Source organism: Aptenodytes patagonicus, chromosome 4 (genome assembly GCF_965638725.1).
Source record: "Aptenodytes patagonicus chromosome 4, bAptPat1.pri.cur, whole genome shotgun sequence".
Taxonomy (NCBI): domain Eukaryota; kingdom Metazoa; phylum Chordata; class Aves; order Sphenisciformes; family Spheniscidae; genus Aptenodytes; species Aptenodytes patagonicus.
In genome coordinates this window covers 18975439-18990873 of record NC_134952.1, presented here as the reverse complement: position 1 = coordinate 18990873, position 15435 = coordinate 18975439, and the positions used below count along the sequence as shown (strand labels likewise).

At 36.5% G+C, this 15435-nt stretch overlaps 2 protein-coding genes across 15 annotated transcripts in view; one reads left to right on the top strand and one right to left on the bottom strand.

Moving 5' to 3' along the window:
- The window catches only part of KCNIP4 (potassium voltage-gated channel interacting protein 4), a 470545-nt gene extending 470377 nt beyond the window's left edge, over positions 1-168 (top strand). For all 13 annotated transcript variants that reach the window (XM_076336026.1, XM_076336019.1, XM_076336023.1 and 10 more), the window contains one exon: positions 9-168. In XM_076336026.1, the coding sequence (XP_076192141.1) occupies positions 9-56 (48 nt within the window). In that variant the 3' untranslated portion in view covers positions 57-168. The remainder of the gene's footprint in view (positions 1-8) is intronic.
- Positions 169-1153: 985 nt separating this feature from the next.
- PACRGL (parkin coregulated like) lies at positions 1154-15208 on the bottom strand. 2 transcript variants are annotated; one of them, XM_076336032.1, is made up of 8 exons: positions 15156-15208; positions 11922-12076; positions 10323-10390; positions 9169-9259; positions 7865-7999; positions 6049-6156; positions 4949-5029; positions 1154-3110 (listed from the first exon to the last, which is right to left on the bottom strand). In XM_076336032.1, exons 2-8 carry the CDS (start codon positions 12057-12059, stop codon positions 3054-3056), a joined length of 678 nt encoding a protein of 225 aa, XP_076192147.1. In that variant the 5' UTR covers positions 12060-12076; positions 15156-15208; the 3' UTR covers positions 1154-3053. The 2 variants fall into 2 exon arrangements, with proteins under 2 accessions (XP_076192147.1, XP_076192148.1); XM_076336033.1 differs by lacking the exon at positions 15156-15208 and adding an exon at positions 14517-14546.
- Between the last annotated feature and the right edge of the window lie 227 nt (positions 15209-15435).

The following is a 15435-nucleotide window of genomic DNA, read 5'->3' as shown; positions in this document are numbered from 1 at the left end:
TTTTACAGGATGAGAATATAATGCGATCCATGCAACTCTTTGAAAATGTGATTTAATGAAGACATTAGGTCTACAACTAATGGACAAATACGAGCTATTCTGCAACATTATCTAAAAGATGGATTTCCCGCTTTATCATAAATAAAATTACTCAGCTTTACACTGAGACATGTATTATACAAAGAAATTTTTTATTATAAACTTTTCCCCCAAAAAAACTTTCTAAATTATACAATTTAGCAGTTCAACAGTGGCTACTTAGTTAATAAGATTGTTCTGAAAAGTCACGTTTTTACTCCAAACCCAAACAAAATAAGACCCGACGTTATGCAGCTTTATTATCATTCTAGCCTCTAGATAAAATAGATACTATCACAAGGAGGTTAAATAAATACTCTTAGTTTTGCTACTCATTTGTACTGGATTAAGCTCCAGGTGTTTGAGTGTATTTCTTAAATCTTAGCTTCTAATTTATACAGAGGCATTGCCATGTATTTTCTTCTCACATTTGTATGGTGTAGTCCTCATTTTTTGAATACTACTTTGAGTTAAAGTGCTATAATCAATGTGCAATGCACATCTTGCTGCAATTGCCTTCCACCTTTGACTTGCTTTTCTCTTAAAAAAACAAACAAAAAAACAAACCTAACAAAATAGATAACTTGAGAGGAAGAACTGTTATAGAACAGAAAAAGAAATGCTTATAGGTACATTACTCCCTAACAAATACAAGTAAGCTTCTATCAATCACACTTATCTAGTAAATCTGCATTTAAGTTATCATGACATGAGTACCAAGGAGTCTTACATACTGTATTTCTAATTCTTCTTGGATGTGTCCACGAAGTTCTTTGCCTAAAATTAAGGATCTTCTGACTTCGAATTTTTCATGAAGAAACCTTAACTGGATCCTAACACTGTTTTCATGAGTACACGTCTTTCTGCCTTTAACGAAGAAAAAGGCATGAACTTCTTTTGAAAATTCCATCCCACCTCAGTGCTCAGAATGAATATCACTATGTAGTGACATCTACTACTAGTATCTGCTAGAGAGGCTAACATCTGTTTCAGCTTTTTGTAATATCTTTAATTAGGAGACAGAACCAGGAAAAAGTTGGAAACTTTAGCTATATAATATCATCTATATGTGATAACTGCATTACATTTTTTTAGGATCATTGCTTCATTAAGATTGGAGCTACCTTCATTCTGAACCTAGAAAGATTTTTCTCAAAAAAGTATGTACCTAAAATATAATACTGCCCCCCATCCATGTAATTTTTAAGATATATTGTCCACAGAGTTTATGCCAATACTTCAAAATATGTGAAATGCTATCAGAGATAGGCCACTCTTCATTGTGACATTGCTGCAGAAAGGGGATTAATGAAGTAGAAAGAATGTTGCAAGCATTCTTTTGCAAAAATAAATCAGGTATCTATTCTGGTGTAGAGATGGGATGTTAGAGGCATGTTGAAGGCTGCTCTGCTATCACCAGTGTAGGATAAGAGTAGTACAATACATGTACACCTGAAATCTGCTGTAGCGTGTTTGTGTAAACTAAATGTGCACATTTTGTAAAAAAAAAAAAAAATAAAGTAAACATGAAGAAAAACAAGCAGCATGATCCATTTTTTGGAGTTGTTAAACAAATACTTGTATTTCTTCAAATTGAACATGTTTGTCAACAACATTAATTTTTTAAAAAAAGCTTAAAAACATGTATCTTGACTTAGCACAGTTCTGATCTCAGCAGAGATCTTAGCACAGTCCTGAAGTAAATTTAATTTAGCCAAGCAGTGGTAATTTTCCAAAAATTCTGAAATTGCTTTCATATAACAGACTTTTTTATGCCTATGCAACAGCATCTTTTGATGACCAAAAAAGTCCCCTTCCAACAACTTTAAATTCCAGAACTGAATTTTCCTCAGGGGAAAAAGTCCTATGGCAAATTTTGTTACTTCAGTCAGCTCTCCCTCACAGAGTTACTCGAATACCCACAACAACATGAACCCTGAACAGTATTTATTACAAGACCTGGTAGGAATTATTTTTCAATCAAGTTCAAATACATTCATGGACAAACGCTGCACCCTACAAGGCTTGACAGCCAGGTAAGCTGGCTTCTGCGATCTTTTTATTGCCTTTAAGTCATATTTTTTTTTCATAGCTTCCACATTCAGAAGTTTATTAGCTTGTCTGGAGCTGAATTCACAAGCTAGTCCCAAGCATATCTGTGGCATTATGGAACTCAATGCAAAGGGAGCATGGTGTAAATACTCCAAAGTTGCCTCCTACATCTAGCTCACATTCAGCAGGCCCAAAGCTAACTGGAACTAATTAGTTGAGCAAAATCTAGGCTGTGGCTGTATGGAGCAACCTGATGCCTCTGCACTGTATTCTCCAGAGCCTCTCCAGCTTCTCAAAGCAACGTGCTGAGAATGCACTGAGCAAGTTCAGTTTTGCACCTTATGCTACCTGTTTAGCGTGCTCAGCTTCATACCTTTAAAAACTGACTCTCAAGAAGTCTGGATGAATTCTCATAGTTCTACATCTAACCCAGTAAGTCCTGATGAACCCAAACTGCATCCATCTGTGCCTGTGGCACAAATTAAGTTACGTGTTTCAAAAGCAGGCATACATATGTAATTTAACACCAAGTTAGTTACTATTTAAGTAATTACAGCCAAATTATTTTGCATCACACAAATGTACAAAACATATTAAGCACTGCAGATCTATTAAAGGAAATTGTAATTTACAACAAAATAAGAGTCAATATTTACTCTGCTTTTGAAATAATAGCAAATTAGTCAATGTCATTTTAAGTACAATGCATGTGCAAATAGCAGCCAACACAGAGAGAATTATTTTAAATAGTCTTCCATAATTACATATTCACAAACTGGCAGGACTTTTCCCACTCTCCATCATACTGATGAATTGTCATTATTTTAAGACAATATATCATACCCAAATAAATGTCAGTGATGTTCACAGGCAGTTTCTTTCCAAACTCCACCTTACAGTACAAATCACTACAGTTTTCTTGATCAAGAGGAGATAGAACAATAGGTTGGAATTTTAGATTTGATGATAGCCACAGTTGCCTGTTGATGAAAATAAAACAAATTTAATCAAACTAAGGAGCACTAGGCACTACATATGTGAGTATTCATATAGTCTCTATATGAAACTATACAATTGAGTTTGTTTCCAGTTTTATGCTTTATCTTATTGCAGTATTTTTAAAAGACAGGCAGAAAGGCCTAATTGCAAAACCGCTAAGACTACAAAAAAATCAGGGGACAGACAGAAGAATTAGAGGTTAATGATTCACTGGATTAGTTACATTATCTAAACCTAAATTTTCAGAACATCAAGATGAGACATAATTTTCCTTTTCTTGTCTCCCTACATATAAATAAAAAAAACCTGTCATGCTTCTTTATTTGTCATGATGTTTTTCAAGTCTGTAATACGAACACTGCTACTGCCCTTAAAGGAATATGAACACACACACAAAAAAAAGTGGTGGCTACTGATTATTTGGGTGCCTATTGATTAAGGCACACAAGCTCAGAACTGGTAGACCTATATTTACGGCCTTTAGGTTATTCCTATTCTTTACCAATGACCATTTAATAGAATACATGCAAGTGTTCATAGGGTCAAGAAAGCAAATATTTTCTCTTTTAGATGAATATCCAAGCCCATACTCTCTCACCTTTTCTTCTCTCCTCCTTTCTGCACAATGTACAGTACAACAAAAAATGGCAACAGAATGTTCAGCAGCAGAATACTCTGCTGTCTATTACTTAAAGCATTTTTTCCTTTATAGCAATTGCAGATCTAACCAGGTTAACCAGGGTGGGCTGGAATGTGAGTATCTGATTTCCTCAGTAAGTGACCTAAACACTAAGCTATTAGTGGGAATGGGCAGGCATCATCAATAACAGCAAAAGGTATCTTTTAGCAAGAGTAAATCCTGTTGAGAAAGGTATTTAGGCTCAGAAAAAGGAACACGAAGCCTGCATCCCAGGCATATCGAAGCAAGACAAATATTCAGCCTGAGTCAGGTGTCAATACTCCCGAAGGGGCCAGAAGCTATTTACTCGTTGACATTTGGTGAATTCCTGGATCACTCTTCATAGGCACCCAGCCTACCCTATGGTCTGTACAAGAAGCTCACATGCTTTACTCAGCATAAGCATGTACCTTCTAAGTACCGCAATGCCCAACTTGGAATAAGGACTTATATTAGGCATCCTGGATCTTACCCTACGCAACTAACCCATTTGTCACATCAGTTCAAACCCTGGAAAAAAAATTCAGGCTTTCTAGAGAAATGGAGAATTTTCAAGAAAGAACAGTGAGTAACTCTAACCACTAAGTCCGCATAAGCTTCCCACCAAGGACAAAAAAATATTCCAAGTAAATATCATGGGTAGGGATCCACATAGATGCATGCTTGCTCCCAAAAAGAGTTCTCCTGAATGGGGCTTGGTGTGCTGTGCTGTAAGAGTCCAGCCATGCAGCTTCTTATGGAGGTATGGATCCCTTGGAATATTTTTCTGAGAAATACTCCTGTATTTCCCACTCAGAGTTTAAAACAATGGAGAATACAAATGAAAAGTGGGAGATATAGATAAAAAAATGGGAGACAACCTAACTGTCAGAATATGGATTACCCAGAGATTTAATGTCATTTCTGTTACCACTCAATGTCAAACAGACTAAAACAACTATTTTACTACAGACTGGAACACAACTCTGCTGATTGCCACAGTGCAAAATCCTATGTTTTATGCAATATGGATAGCTGTGACATGTAAAAATAAGTAGTTTTCAGAATGGGGTTCTTAATCTGAAAGCCAGAGATGGAAGTTGTTTTGGCAAAGTTGCATTCAAATGTGCAGATTACAGAATAATCATCTGGCCAACTCACCTTTCCACCATATTGCTCCAACTTTTGTAGAGCAACAGTAATTTTTTCTCTAAATTTCTTATCCATTAATCTCCTTGAAAGCTATTGGAAAAGCAAAATAAAAAGGTTTGTTGCACAATATAGTACAATATATGCAAAGAGGCCAATATAATTCTATTTTATTATTTTATTTCACCTTGTCTTTGGAAAAATAAAACCAAAAAGAAACATCACTTTATAGCTTGTAACTCGTGTCAAAGTATGGAACTCAGTCAAGGCAAAAGGAATAAAATGTTAACCGATGAGAAACTTAAATTCAAAGGCGGCTCAACTGTTAGCCAAAAAAATACTTATTTAATTTTTTTTTCTTTTAGCAAACAAATTTTAAAGAGGTATCAACCTTAAAAAAAAAAGTCATTCTTGAAGTGCTGTCCACATGAAAAGTTAACGCATTTTTCATGTGCACTGAAAGAGACTTATTATAGTGGAAATACTTTAAAAAAAACCTACTGCAATTTTTCTCTTCTGCATTGGATGTCTAAAGGTCCTTTTATTTTGCTGTAAAAGTGCAGTTTGGAAGCAGGCTAAACGAAACCATGAAAAGCCTGTCTGACAGAGGAAGGATGCCTACAGAAGGACTCAGTATAAAAATACTTTCTACAATCCCACTCTAAGTTTATTTAGTGAAAACTTCCTTGAGCAGAATTCCCATCTGAAAGAAGTGGGAATATTTGCTTATGTTAATTTATTGAAACTTTCACAGATTTTTTAAAATACTGACACTTAAAATGCAAAACTAATTTTGCAATAAACATAAACTTCCCTTCAAAAAATAGCATCTATTTCACGTCAGGCTTGAAGCTGGATCTTTTTTAAATAGTAGAGACAATACTTCCATTATTCTCCAATTTACGTTGACAACAGTTTTTGGACCTTGCTAGAACTTTGTAAGTCACCATATTATTAAAGAATGATGGACTTACACAGAGGAATATATGAAGTAATGCTTTTCATGGAACTGCTGAGTCCTCCACTGTATCTGTGCAGGTATTATAGTAAACATCTCAACAAAAGCACCATAAAAATACAGATGGTTTTTTACTACAGCATTAAAAACTTACATTTGTGAGTAGATGCTTAAGATGATCATTAAGAGATGGGCCAACAACAGCACTCAGTTGAACCAGAGCATCCAATCCCCTTCTGAATACTTCATCATCCAAATGAGCCTTCAGAGGGGGGGAAAAAGAAAATGCTGTCAGTAATATTCAGACAAATGGACAAGTTCTTCAAAACTGCAATCTCTACGTTATAATGATGTACAGTATTTTTAAAAATTAAAACTACCGTGCAACTGTAGTTATATATAACTTGTTATAATGTTACAAGTTTAGAAATACAAGTACAATGTGACTGAATATTAGTATCTAGAGGTAACATTTAAAAACGTAAGTATATTTTTAAAGTAGAAATCAAAAGTATCCACAAAATGTCAGTGAAACTCTTGCGTTTCTTCTGAGACAAGGAAACTAATAATTTACTATTGATGAAATAAAAAAATTCGTCAGGCAAAACAAACAGTTTACTACTACAACAATTTCAGTGCTTCATAGCATATTAGAAAGAGCCCTTCAAATGCGGATATGTTGAAATTGAGACACAACATTTTAGTTACAAATGTAATGAATTCAGGGTAATTTCTATGTAATTCACAACAACAATTGTCTTTGTTGGAGAAACACAGGAGCCAATGACTTTCTGGCTCAACTAATTTAGTCCCCTGCCAACTGCAGCTTTGTCACCTGCCAGCAGTTATCAGGCTCTTATCTACTTCTAGGGTGCTTTGTCATCTTTATTACTCCCATGGGAAGGTTCTTCTATGAGTTCTGAGTTCTCTAATGGCTTAGTTATCTCACTCTTCCTTTAGCAGAGAAATTGATTCATGACAATTTATTTTGTTCTTGTACTAATACTGACCTGACTTATTTATACAGTTATTTTTCCACTCTGACATTTGGGCCCTGAACGTTTTTGGTTTTTTAACTAGAAGTCATTGACTGCTTGTGTAGTAGAAGGTTTAACAAGACTTTATACTAAAACAGTGCAACAATGAAAATTATCAGATTAATAACAGTAATTGGAAGAATGGACAAGAATATTTTTCCTAATTTTGTCTTCCAAACTAAACCAAAGATACTGACAACACACAATTCTGATCTTCTATTACACCTCTGATCTGAGATCACAAAGAATTTTCAAACTTTCAGCCATCTCTATAAAATCAGAACTGAAACACAGCTAGATTGAAGGATAGCAAGTTGCTGACCAGAAAAGGGCTCTGATAGATAGGAAAAAGATCCAAAAGAGATTACCTTTGAGGCCAATACTTTTACCTCACTGTTTTCTGAAGGCATAGAAAAGTTTAAAACATTTTAAAAATGAAGAATACGACCTCAAACATTTTAACTGTATTCTTCCCTTTTCCTCATTGGCATATTCTGTTTTATCTCTGTAGCATGTTTTGAATTTTTAAATGTAACAGGTGAGTATTTATTCTTGCATCTCCATTTTACTTCACCTCAATTTTTTTTTTTTTTTGCATGCTATGTGGATATATAAAACCACCACCAATACATATACTTATTTCCGCTTATATTGAGATGTTTAATAGAACATTTCCACAGAATTTGCCCATAGCTACTGTCATACAGCTATACAAGGAGCTGCCCATCTGAATTTACAGTTAAAGACATATTTAGCTAATAAAACCAAGGCAGGGTTAACATGAGAAAAAGAAACTATTCCCACCCCCCAAACCAAAAGCCCATGCAATAGATTTATCACATTAATATTTTCCGTGCAGTCCTCACCAGCACAAGAAAAAAGAAAAAAAATAATCAAACCCATTAAAATCTCTGCATGAAGAGTAAGACATACCAATGCAGCCTTTAACACTGGAACTAGACGAGGCAACAAGGGAATTGCTTTTTCAGTAGCACCTTCAACCATAAGTAATTCTTTAAAACCCTCCTTTGAAACAAATGTATAGGGATGTTTTGTCTCTCTTAGACCCTGTTGCAAATGTAAAACGTGTTTGCTTAATAGTGAGTCTTCTTTTAAACAAAAACACATTTTAAAAGTTCCACATAGCAGCAAGATGATGTTTAGATTTTGTTACATCAGTTCAAAACATAAAATACACTAACTCCACCATGTGGAGCCATTGAGTACAACTCTGCTTACAGAATATTCTTACTCATTTTTCTTTTGGAACATTGACTATTAAAACTCACATTATGAATACTGCCAATTCAATCAATATTTGTACTTCATTACCTTTAATCTAACTACCCAAGGTAATTTTTCAACAAGACCATGAACAAGAATAGGCTATGTTTGTAAGTGGTTTTCATACCCTGAAGGGGTGGGGGGGGGGGTGGGAGGGGGTGGGGGAAGGTGAACTATGGAAGGAAAGACATGCCCCACCACACCCCCCTCCCTGCAACACCAAAAACTTGTAGATGCTACAAATATGCACTTCTAGTGGAGACCTGACTGGCAGAACTCAAAGATTTAAAGCCCTATGGCCGAAGTCCTTCTTCTTTCCATAATAGGAGCTCTAAGTTTCTTTAGGAACTGACAGCTTTGTTTAATCTTTATAATAAAAAAAATTTTAAAAAGCGCCACCTAGAGTATGCACTTTATTCCATCTGCCACACTGGATTCAACATTTATTTACACTCCTGAAACATATTTGGTGATAAATGTCACAGAAGATGCTGAGAAAACAGAAGACTGGGCATAATGTATAAGATTTCTCTTTCACTTATTTACAGGATCCTATTTCCACTGTATTAGTTCAATTTATTGAGGAGAGCACTCTTACTTCAATATGTAAGCTTTATATACAAAAAGAATTAGAACAATTTTGTTTACAAAAGAACCTGCAAAGCCACAAATGGATTGAAATATTTCATTCAACAGTTGAGAATCTGAGATGCAGTCTTCTATTTGGCCAGTATCTTGAAGATTAAATAGCTCTACCTAGCTCTCCCAGAATGCTCTAATTAAAGAACTACAAATGGCAATGTTCTTGACCATCTTCATTCATACAAGATCCTCACAAATGTTTTTTTCATATTTCCCTAGTAGGTGAGTCTAAGCTAGCTTAGCTTGTTACAAAATGCCATCTGCAATTAGGAAATCCTGTATGCTTAACTTTGCAAGAAAATTGAGTTTACCTCTGCCAATGTTACAAGAAGAGGATCAAAGGGCACAGTTTCAGGAAGGCATTCCCATTGCAGTCTGTGCTTTACTGAGCCATGCACTAACCTGTACAAAGAATAAATTTTTAACAAAGTAACATACAATAATATATAATTTATTGCTAACACTATTCTCTTCAAATATATCACCAACTGTTTTGCAATATTATTATAATGTTATATACACAATTTCAATACATACTGCTCTCCTTAGTGAAATGTATAATGGTATTTAACAGCACAATTATTGTAATTCCCAAATACGGCAGTTTTCAAAATTCTGCTCCCAATTATATAGAAATCAGAAAATAAAAGCAATAAAAATTATAGATGCCTCTCATACCAATAATGAAGATGCTCCCTTTGCAAAGTTACTTATTTTGATAAATATCAAGAAACATTTTCCTCAAATAACAATTGGTAAGGGGAATCAGTTGAAACTGAAAGAAAATCATATTGGAATTCATCAGTTACTCCTAAGATACAGATAAAGGCTATGTATTAATGATTATTTTATACACGTATATACATGTAATAACAATTACTTAAATTTTTGTTAAGTAATTCTGCATCCACTTGACAAAACACTAAAGTGCTTATTGTCTAGGCAAATACATAACAGACAAAAGTAACTTAAAATACCACAACCTATTACTTACAAGTAGTTTTGTTAATACCTGATATTGCTGACAACTACAGAATTGGAATATTCAAGAAAATGTTGTCATACTACTTACTTCAGACAAAAACAAGACTGCAAGATGTCTGCTTACTAAAATGGCACTGATTTTATTATCTTTGTTAGTAGGGAAAAGTAAACACCACAACATGATGAAATCAACTTCTTTCATGAAAGAGGCTTAGCAAACCAAATCTGCAAATACCTAGCTATTCTTTAAAAATACAGCTTCAGTACTAATACAGCATAAAAAATGAACCAAAAGACGACAGTTTCAAAGACATGGAAAATTGCTTTCGGCTTTGAAGAGTTAAGTATCAGAAATTTTTCAGAAATGAATGGAATGAAACAGCCTAACTAAAAGATCAAACATGAATAGATGTATTTCAATCTGTGTAATTCTACCTAACCATGATGTATTTAGTAAAAAAAATAAACAAAACCAACACACCTGCAAGGAATGCCACCTTTAGCGTATATAGCAGCAAATGCAGAAGGTGGTCGAGAATGAGCACCAAACTGTGAGGCCAAAAAAAAAAAAAAGCATTATTTATTCATAACAGTAATGTTTGATAACTATTTTGAATATGTTAAAACTGCAGTTTACCAAAAAAGAAACTTAGTCATAAAACTAGTTAAAAAAAGAACTGCAAGGTGGAAAACATATTTGGTACATTTATCAGAAAAATGCTTTTCAGAATTGTCTGGCTAAGAAGTTGTAAAAATGAATAAATATTGGAGAATCAGTGCTCTCCTGATGGAATACCCTTATTTTTCTATTTTCTCTTGCTAATCTTAACACTGAAATCTTATGGATTCTCTCCTTAACAGATTAAGGACCTCTCAATTTCTTGATCCTCTTATTGTTGTTATATTAGTAACATGCAGAAGGCAGATTTACTCCAATTCCATCTTGATCCGAGTATAGACAAAAGTACAAGGTGGCAAGATGTGGGAGAAACGCCAGCTGTTGGGCAAGATGGTATGAGGGCACTGGAAATCAGCGGGGAGGTTCATATTGGGTGAGAATCTAGGAAGGACTCACTGGAGAAGGAAACTAGGAACTTCACGGGAGGAAAGCCTGCACAAAGTTGTTTCTTATCATATACATACTTCTCATGCATATGAACTATGATATTATTTATTAGCATGATCATTCAATGCTACTTCCCAGATTAAACATCTTATCACAAAGCATATAGCAGGAAATACCATGGAATCCTAATTTTTATCTTTTGAGTGTTTGAACCTACATTAACATTGTTAAAATTGTGTGCATGATTTGATGACTTCTTGGCTTATTTAAGTCATTGTACTACTTGCAAAAAGGTTTCAAGAAAAAGAAAGCCCACATGAAAGTATTCAGCCTCTGTTCATGGCAAACTAGTACCTCACCAAAGCACTCCCACATTTAGTTTGTTTTCAAACATTTGTGACATTATTAATTGTTTGGCTGATATGGCCCAGTTGTGAGCTATAATTCACCCACTCAAAGCTAGTTCTCCAGGCGCAGGACTTCTGTGAAATAAACAACTCCTTTCACCAGTTTTCTCCTGAGAGCTCAAATTCTTCCCAAAGTATTACATATTCACAGTACTTGGGAGTTTCAAGTAGTGCTCGCTAGCAATTAATTTATTAGATTTTATGAGGTCTAGATGATCTTCAAGATGCTACCTGATTCTTGGTTTCATTGCATAAGTGAGATCAGTTCCTCTGAAGAAGCAGGTGACAAAATTTATAACCAAAAAAACCTCAACCCTTTTTAAGTCTTACTTCTAAATCTCTTTTTAGGGCAAAAGTATATGGAAAACAAAAAAGTTACCATCCAAGCCACAATTGTACCAAAACCCCCTTTTTAAAAAAGTAATAAACATGTTACGTCGAGCTTAGAAATTAGGGAATGTATGATTAATAACAAAAGTTTAGTTTCAATTTACAAAACAGGACCAGAAGAAGCATGTCCTGCATGTTTTTCATAAAGTAAGGAAATTTCTTCCAACAAGAGATCTGTTTTAAACAAACAAACAGAAAAGCCACGACATATACATACCGGATCAATAGTTTTAGGATTGAGCTTATCACTAGGCTTTGGCTGTGGTTTAAGTGCAGGTTCTGGAGAACATGGCAAAGAAGATGTCTTACTTTTCTGTACTGCAGTCTTTGGTTTTATTTGGATGCCTGTTGACATTCTTAGAACATTACTTCCTAGAATAGAAAAAGATTAAAAACATAAAATAGTTTTCATTCCTATGTGACAGAATATCAAGGGTTAGAATCCTAGGGTCCAAAGACTGACATGAACAATCAATCAAGAAAATCTGAGTAAGTGTACTAGAAAAGAAATGCTTATTCTTATAACTAAGCAGCGCACTAAGTGCACTAGTGCACTAAGAAGTGCACAGAATAATTCTGACAGTTTCATCACTCCATCTTTCAAATGCACACGTCTCCTAATCCTGCGCTGCTCCCCTTTACTTCTGTACTTTGAGACCTGCAGCAAAAGTGAAATTAGCTACAGTCTGCCTTCAGGATATCCTACAGAAATCCAAGCAGCAATACAGTGCTCAGCAGAACAGCCCAGAGTGAAGTAAGCTGGTTGGGTAGAGTTACAACAGAAGACAGTAACGATTTGAGGAATGGCCAGGACGAAAGAATGAACGCAAGAGCAAGCAGATTCAGGACACAAAAAACAAAGCAGAATCAATAAGAGAAGAGAAAATAACTGTAAAGTAGCAAAGAAAGAACACAGAAAATGAATTCCAATAAGAAGAACGAAAGTATTTTGTTAAAAAGAATGTAAAAATAACTTTCTGTATACATCCTTAAATATTGATTTAGGTACACATCTTCTAAATGTTAATGCACCAGCTACACGTGTTATTATATATGTATGTAATTGCGTTAAAATGTCCCTAATAAAAATAACAGTCTACTGCCTATTTAACATACCAAGCCTAACACTATGATGAATAATATAAATTATTCCTGGGAAAAGATGGGCTTTCAAATGTTAATAAAATTATAAAGCATGAAAATTCTAGTTTTGAATATTATTAATGTTCCATAATTTATGCTGTGGTGTGCTCTGGATGGAGAAAACAATTTAGTAAATAAGAAATTACATTCCTTTAGTAAACAAGAAATGACACCATGTAGAAATGAAAACAATAGGAAGCCAGTTAAATAATACATATAAACAAACACTGCCACAAGGATGAATAGGGAGCTTGCCATCCAGCCATCACCTTTCGCAAGTTGATAACACCTGTTTTTGTCAACAACATGATTAAATTCCAAATACTGAGACCAGGATGAACTAGAGAGGCAGATTTCTTTTGCCACACTACCACTCCCTCAGCTCTATAAACCACCCGCCCTAATCTCTGCCAGAATCTTGTACATGCAGTCCTTATTGTTTAGCTTGGTTCTTCTAATTCTTCCCTCCTTCCTTAGTACTGAAATTCCAGTCAGGTACTACTAAATCTTTAGCATTATTTCTGCTTCTAGTAAGAAGTGATAAGGCCCCAGCACTTGTGTAGATATGCTATGTTCTTATGACTTGTAGAAAGAATTAAATGTGGCGCCTAAGTTTTACTGCCTGTTGAGAAACAACATATAGTAATGATTACCAAATTAGCTAAAATACACAAACAAAGCAAAACTAAAATTGAAAGTTTAAATCAATACTTCTTGACTGATAATTTAATCAGAACTAGTGATTAAAATCAGTTCACCCACTGTACATCTTGGTTTCTCTTTCCTACCATTTTCAGAATACGGCCTGACTCCAGCAACAGCCTTTTTAAAAGAAGAACTAACTTCCCACAATTAGACAAAAGTCTCTTCAGAACACAGAAAAACTTAAATGACACTTATGGGAACTATTTTGTTTGTAAAATGCAAATCATTAAAACCAGAAAGAATCTGAAGCCCTAAAAGACAAACAGTAACATAGAAAGAAAATTTACTGATTTTGTAAGTCCCAGCTTATTATCACAAAACTCTAATCACATTAGAGTTAGAAAACGCATTTCTAACTATCAGAAAAATAAGAATCAAAATGGTTTTATACTATAAAAACACCAGGTAAGTTCTTGACATTAGCATTATATATCACAAAATAGTGCTATCAGTGCCTTTGAAATGTACAGTTGCTCATAATGCGAACAGTCATCTTGCTATGAACAACATAAATATTTTTCTCAGAAAAGTATTCAGAAGTAATTCAGATATATTCAAATTCTTTTCTCTTCCAAGAAGTAACGAAGATACATGCTAAGGACTTTACTAAGGTTTCACCAAATGACAAAATCTAGATGCATTTCAAAAGTCACTGGTTGTACCATCAGAGAAAGTAAAAAACAAAAGGTGTGACAACAGGCAGGAACAATATTATCCCTTTGGGACAAAAGTAAAGGTGGAAGTTAAGGACAGTGATAATGGTTTTGTAAAAATGCAGCTGAGATAACACGCCTATGTATTGCCAGAGGAGGAGGCGGCAGAGTGGAAAAAGGACTTTTCATAAGGAGGTCTCAGTCTTCAGAGCAAGATGAAAGGTCTTGTGTAATCAAGAGCTGGGAGAGTCACGCATTTGTAGGGAGATCAGACAGCAGAAGTATAGTAGTGCATCAAACAAGTGACGTACAAGGCTTAACACAGAAGTGAACCGTCCTACTGGCAGCAGATGACAGACTTCAAGCAAAGGAGAGAAATCCTTAAATAGAAATAGAAAAAGCACCTTTAAAAGACATCCTTCAAAGGAGGATGGAGTTTGGGTTCTAGAAGTCACTTAAGAAAGGCGAAATGAAAGTAAGTAGGATTTTAAAGGCGAGGCTGCTCCTACCCTGGTGAGTATCAACTTTCCCGGAGTGCAGCTAGGGCCGAGAAAGAGAGAGATAAGGGGCATCAAGCACCGTAACCGCCAAGAGGCTCAAACAGCAAAGCTCCGGCAAGCTACCGCAGAGCCGCCGGACCGACCCTCGCGAACACCGTGGGACATCAAAAGACCCAGCGAGACGACAAGGAGGGACACGCACGCCCCTCCTCGGGCCCCTCTCCCCTCCCCACAGCTCCCACTCTCTCGGGGGGAAACCCAGGTCAAGGCGGCCAGAGGGGAGCGCCGGGCCGGTGGGCAGCGGTATCCCCCTTTCTTACGGGCCCCTCGGGAAGGGCGGCCGCTCAGTGCCCCGAGGGCTCGTTGCGGGGCTGCGCCGCTGCCCGGCGGCGACACGCAGGGCCCGACCCGACCCAGCGGTACCGCCCGGCCGCACCGACACCCCCTCACCTGGCGGGCGGGCAGCTTCGCGCCCGGTGACGCTTCCTGCCGGTTGCCAGGGAAACTACGGGCCGCCGAGAGCCCAGTATTCTTCGGCAGGCCGAGCCCGAGGCGGGGCGGTGAGGCGGGAGCATGCGCGACGGGGGACGAGCGGGGGCGCGGCGGCCCGCGGCGGCGTCCGGCCGCGGTGCCCGGCGCCGGCAGGGGTAACGTGGCCGTCCCGGCAGTCTGAGTCTGGGTCTCAGGGGTTCGCTCTGGGCATCGTCCTGCCGTGCTGGAAGCTGTGGTG